This window comes from Fopius arisanus, unplaced genomic scaffold (genome assembly GCF_000806365.1).
Source record: "Fopius arisanus strain USDA-PBARC FA_bdor unplaced genomic scaffold, ASM80636v1 scaffold00109, whole genome shotgun sequence".
Lineage (NCBI taxonomy): Eukaryota > Metazoa > Arthropoda > Insecta > Hymenoptera > Braconidae > Fopius > Fopius arisanus.
Genome location: NW_011887848.1, coordinates 220,955 through 227,060, shown reverse-complemented (window position 1 = coordinate 227,060; position 6,106 = coordinate 220,955). Strand labels below are relative to the sequence as shown.

Sequence of the window (6,106 nt, the reverse complement as noted above, 5' to 3'; positions counted from 1 at the left end):
TTGGTTCGCGGGTGGTTGAAGTAAGCAGGGGTAGGGGGCAAAAGAGGGGTCGGAAGTTACGCTACCCAGTTTGATCGAGATAGCGCTTATGATCTACGACTTAATTACCAACGACGAGTGCAGGGTGAACGTTGCACCTATAAGAGTTTCACGTGAAGTCGTCGTTGATCGCGATATAAGTGCACGGAGAGAAATATTCAGTAAACTTTAACAGAAAAGAAACGTAAAAATTACGTTTCGGAACGTATTCCGCGAGCGAAGTCAAATTTAAGAAAAAGTCCGAGTCACTAAAGAAATTTTCCATTTGCGCCACGTAAATTTTACGGAGAGTTCCGTAAAAATGACTCATCCCTTCGCTGACGCATGGGATGGGGAGATTTTACGAACAGGATCCGTAATTTTTACGAACCCTGAAATTTTTTTTAACCAAAAAAAACCAACAACGCTTTTTGCAGTTTTAATTTATTAAACATTTTTTTGATTACATTCGGAATTTAACACCATGTTTTTAGTATATATTTTCCGTGAACTGAGCGAACTAGTTTTGTAATGAATGCTTCCTTCACATGCTTAGAATGTAAAATTGTCCACGAATACTCCATTCCTCCGAGTTTGTATGCTTGAGTAAACTCATCCAAAAAAATATTATGTAACAATTTTGTTATAATTATACAATCATCCCCGGTTTCGTCGATTATAATAGTATCAACCTGATAAAATAGAAGACCATCTTCATAAGCAATCGCAATAATATCGCGCTTCTGAATCTCGTACTCTTCAATTTTTATTTTTTTTACCGTGGGTATTATAGTTTGAGGTGGTTTATCAAAAAAAGTTGAAAGTGACCTTATGTCGTGGAAACCATGAGTACAAATCATTTCAATCTCTCTAATTGAATTTTCTTCATACTCTAGTTTTGTAGGAATACATTTGTTGATAAGTCGATAATTAAACCTTAGCTGATGTTTAATAGCAATGGTTTTACAAACATTGACGCGACTAATCGATGTTTTCGACGTGATTTTTCCTTCTCTGTGTTTTCCTTCACACCTTATGGTGGATATTTTTCCCAAAGGACCACACAGGAACATCACCTGAGGATAATGCACCAAGAAATGATGCTTTGGTTTAAAACAACGAGGAAATATCCGACCTAGCAATCGTAAATATTCATCGATTTTTACTTGTAAAACTTGCCAGCAATCATTGTCAACATCATAGCTGGTGACGATGTCGATAATTTCCTTGAGTGACAATAATAATTGCCAAACATCATCTTTTTCGGGTATTTTATGTGCAATTATTAATGGTAAGTATCTTACTAATGTTAACATTTCGCTCGCTGACATTATAATTGCTTTGTTTGTAAGGTGCATTGAAGTTATTTCAGCTGGGACATTTTTTACACTACCATAATTGAAACCTCGTAAACGCTCGTTCAAATTGGTCAAATCAAAAATTTTTTTCGTTTTAATAAAATAATTCAGTATGAGAGCTAGATCATAACGACAAACACCCTCCAGAATATCATGTGTATTGTCTACATATAAATTTTTTACGGGATGAAATCCCCCCACGCTCTGTAATTGACATTTTGCGATTATCCCAGTGAGAGTCGAATCATTTTGTTTCAATTCAGCCTCGTAATTATTTATATTTCGTAATTGAACCTGATTTTCGTGTGTAATTCTATGGATTTCATTTTTATGGCACAGACAGAAACGACAAAATCTTTTGTGGTTGAAACTCTGACTAAAACCCAGTAAGCTATGCAAACCCAAATTATCTCCCGTTATAAGAGCTAATCTGAAAAATATAATCTGCTTCCCTGATCTACATTCGACCTCAATACCGACTTGCTCGAGGAATTTTAATTCATCCTCCACTGCTGACATTAATACTTTGTCATTCACATATTTTCGATCTAAAGTGTTGAATAGGACGAATAATAGGATATTCTCAAGTTTGGACACGAATCGAGGGGGGAGACATGGAATATATGCATACACAGCACAACACTTCGAAATTCCTTTATGGGATCCCAATACGTTATTATTTTCGTAATCATCTGAATAAATAATTAACGGTAATACTATTCTATCTCCATCCTGACTGCTCAGTTCTCTCCATAGTTGTCCTTGCACGAAATTACTGATGATACAATTATCAGCTCTCAACATATTTAGGTAATTCAGAGTTTCATCCAAAATTAGAGGTTGTTCTAGAAATTTCTTCAATGATTTACGAAGAGGTATAACTTGAGCAGTTACAGGAATTCTTTTGAGTTTCCTCAATCCTGTTTGAGAGACATAATCATTCCTCTCTCCTAGAAGATATGTTTGAGGTGAAATGTAGGTTCCAAGTTTCTCAAAACTGTTCAAACATAAATATTCAGTCTTAAAATTATCGAGAACATTACGACGCTCAGTACATAACTTTTTAATTTTTTCTTTTGTATTCATTTTCACACCATCCTCCTCAAGAACTTTTAAAATATCATGTTCCAGTCCCCCTAGTGAATCATTTAATAATTTTGAAGTGTCATTAATTATTTCGTTAGAACGTATTCTGGCTATATCGGGATAATCATAAAACTTTGCAGCAAATCTCATGCCATGCGATATTTCTGCCTGAGAATTAACTGATGGAGTGCAACTTTCGAGGCAATTTTCAGGGGAAATTATCATATTTTCAGTTTCACGCGTGGTATCTGCGTTTGAAGGTTTACAAGGACTGGTGACATGAAAAATCTTGGGTGTTACCTTACGTGTATTTTTTAATTTGGGTTTCCACGTTTTTCTTTTGTTTTTGGGAAGATCTATTGGTTTATTATTTTCATGCTTATATCTGATATGTGCTCTGAGTGCTCCAACAGATCTCAAAATCCGATGACATGATGGGAACCCACAGGGAAATTTCGTGAGCCCGAAATGACCAATTTTTATATGTCGTAAATAGTCATGCCGATCGGTCATGTTTAAATGACATTTGCTGCAGGTAAACATTGTAAAATGAATATAAAACCGAAACAAATAAACGAGCTCAAGAAAAGAGCAGGAGGCTATTGAGCTTCCGCCATCCACATTTCAATTTGACCAAGGAGTACTTCTACAGACCTAGGGCATGGGTAATCATGGGAAGTGTGAATGTTATATAATCCTTTTTGAAGGAACAACCATACAGCATGTGCTCGTGCTGGGTAACGACAATGTAGAGCGAAAAAAATCTTAAAACTTAGGTCAATGGCATGCACAATCGAGTCCACTGCATAAATTGTTGGGTTGTCCAGCGAATCATGAACATAAACATAAGTGGCTTGCAAATTGTCCACTTGCCCCACGATAACCGGCATTGGCTGCATTGATAATCCAGCTGCTTGAAGAGCTGCTCTCTGTCTTTGCAAAGCAGGAATTATTTCAGCTGCAGTCTGTAAATGTGGGGACAAATACCAGTTTTATTCACATCGAACATCAGTGTGATTAAATTCAAACAATGGATCTTAAATTTCATTAATACCTGAACATGGATGATGAATGATTCTTTTCGCTCTTCGTGAGTTAGGCGTCCCCCCCCTTGAAGTTGTCTATTGTTGGATGCAGGGCGTATTAGGTATGGGAGTAAATAAATAATCACAGCATCGCGATTGTCTGCAACACGTATGAAACAATTTTACACGATTGTCCTTGTTTTTCTCTCCGACATATTTAAAAAAAAGAAATCTTTCTAGTGAGTATTCCACATATTCTTTGGCTCAAGAGTGATTGCAAAATTAGCATGAACATTTCTTCATCAATATAATTTTTCTCTAGTAAAAAAAATACAATGGAATCGTTGTTATCTCCTTCAGGTTCAGAGATATTTCATGTAAACTGAATGAATAATGGGATAACTCTCAAGTTAAAAACTTAATTGCTATTGATCATCTGTAATATGAAGACCATTGGAAAGAGTTTTTCAAAGTGACTTACGTATCAATAGTTGTGGTAGATTAGTCAACAATAGTTGATCATTATCACTGAGATAATTGCACTGTTGCAATGAAGTAGCAATGTGAGGTCTGATCGTCTCCCAACGATCGAATAACTCATTTGCTCGATTAGGATGCAAAGTATCAAAATCAGCCTGAAGCTGAAATCACAAACTTGTGAGTTTATAATTATCGAAATGGAAATTGTTAGTATTTGTTTTTTTATGTTCATTAAAACTCACCAATCCTGCTCCCAATGCAACTTTTAAACATGGAAACTCCGTGTAATATTGATGCACAGTACAGCCTTCCGCAAGACGTTGTTGGCGAGCAGCATACGATATTGTCCAGTTTTCTTTTACTTCATCAGGTGGACCGTCATGACTCTGGAGCCAGTGCACTGCTTCATTTGCATTCTCAAGTAGAGGTCGAGGGACAGCCACTGCATTTAGGGGGGGTCTGGCAGGTGATAATAACCCCTTACTTCTCAGTCGTCTCTTTAGGTAATCCCAGTGTTCGTACAAGATACCTCCTGGTGGTATTTTTTTTCCATTCACGCTCACATGAGGTCTATAATAGACCCGTGGATTTTCTCCAAGAAAAAGTTCACTAATCTGTGTCGCCCAATTCTGAAATTGATTTTTGGTGACACGAAACGAATGCAGATACGTCACTCTCTGCTCTCGATACACCTGATCGAACTGCCTATCCTTTTCCTTCTTCAGAATTGTACGAGACAGTAAGTTCCTACTGATTTTATTTAAACTCCCCTCCGTCTCATATGCCTTGACCACTGTTTTAAAATCCGTGTCGTCCAGCATGAACTGATATAGTAACTGAAATTGAACCGAATAGGTGATTAATTCATTTTTTTTGCAAAAATTAAATGTTCTACCAGTTCTCATTAAATTAACTTACGTGTTGTCGAATAGCAGGCTGTTGAAAATAATTCTCTGCAGCCTTAAAAAATGTTAATACCAAATTTGATACATTTACGATTTGCAATAATTAAATATTATCGTCAAAGAAGCACATAGAGAAGAATATGGCAAATTTACATTTTTAATAGAAAGAAAAGTGCAGAGACATGCAAAGTGAAATGCAATTAACGTATATAGAGTGGCACTTCACAGTCTTCTTCCCCAGACCGTTGTCCTTACCATTATTAAATAAACTGTAAAAAAATTCAAGACAAAAAAAGTCAGAAAACAAAAAAACAAATATTAAACAAGAAGTTAGATAAGACCCTCATGACTGACATTTCCCTTACTGAAAACTGAACATTTCATTTTTTTTTATAAACGAAGCAATTAAAATGATCAATTAATAATTATTACCCACGTGCTAGTCGTGCGCAAAAACAGGTGGGTGTTTGAGGTTATGCGTAGAAGATGGGAATGTGATGCAAGGCCGGTCATGGAGTAACGTCTCGGGTTATTTTGTATTTATTGAAAGGTTAAATAATTATAATTGTACTTACAATTTTGGAGTTGATCCTTCTGCTACGGTTTTTTAAAAATTATTTTGGTTTAACATTAACGCAACACAATTAACACAGTTTTAAGAACACAGCACAGCGTGACTTCCCTCCGTTCGCCGGTTCCGGAGAGACCGAAGTTACCCGAAAATGTACGATAATCGACGAAGTAGGCATAGCTATAGAAGTAGGCATAGTGAAAATGTACGGATCCAGTGACGTAAAAATTACGCATCCGTTACACAAAAAATCTTGAACTTTCAAGACTTTTTATGTTCTGATTCAGAATAATTCATGAAATATCTGTTAAATTTTACTAGTTCCGAAAAAATTACGTAACTTCTTCGTATTTTTTCGGTGACAAACCAGAAAAATCCCTAACAGTTTCAGAATTATTCCCATCTATTCCTATAAAAACTACCAGAAAATGAGTCTCGCTTACGGATTACGTGAAAAGTTACGTAATTTTTACTAAATATTTCTCTCCGTGTGAGAGAAGAAAAGTGCAGGAATCGAGTTATGAAACGCAGTGCTTCTTCTTGTTTCACCCCTCTGAGATCCCACCAAATATTCCGCATGGATGTGTACCACTTGGGAAAAGCCCTCGAATCTAATGTCTGATACCACGCGACTCCCGTATATTTTGGTTGCCGTTATTATCG

General features: G+C 36.3%; 2 protein-coding genes across 2 annotated transcripts in view; one reads left to right on the top strand and one right to left on the bottom strand.

Moving 5' to 3' along the window:
* The window catches only part of LOC105271436 (uncharacterized), a 2,238-nt gene extending 739 nt beyond the window's left edge, over window positions 1–1,499 (top strand). Inside the window, exon 3 of the mRNA XM_011312989.1 lies at window positions 1,488–1,499. Coding sequence (XP_011311291.1) covers window positions 1,488–1,499 — 12 coding nt within the window. The remainder of the gene's footprint in view (window positions 1–1,487) is intronic.
* LOC105271411 (uncharacterized) lies at window positions 507–5,549 on the bottom strand. The gene is made up of 6 exons (XM_011312950.1): window positions 5,448–5,549; window positions 4,886–4,927; window positions 4,210–4,803; window positions 3,969–4,128; window positions 3,517–3,647; window positions 507–3,427 (listed from the first exon to the last, which is right to left on the bottom strand). Exons 3-6 carry the CDS (start codon window positions 4,786–4,788, stop codon window positions 3,062–3,064), a joined length of 1,236 nt encoding a protein of 411 aa, XP_011311252.1. The 5' UTR covers window positions 4,789–4,803; window positions 4,886–4,927; window positions 5,448–5,549; the 3' UTR covers window positions 507–3,061.
* Between the last annotated feature and the right edge of the window lie 557 nt (window positions 5,550–6,106).

Coding starts and splice junctions, on each gene's coding strand:
- LOC105271411 (XM_011312950.1), bottom strand. CDS start 4,788: ATGCTGGACGACACGGATTTTAAAACAGTGGTCAAGGCATATGAGACG. Junction 4,129..4,209: donor TTGCATTGGGAGCAGGATTG/GTGAGTTTTAAT, acceptor TTGTGATTTCAG/CTTCAGGCTGATTTTGATAC. Junction 3,428..3,516: donor CATTCATCATCCATGTTCAG/GTATTAATGAAA, acceptor CCACATTTACAG/ACTGCAGCTGAAATAATTCC.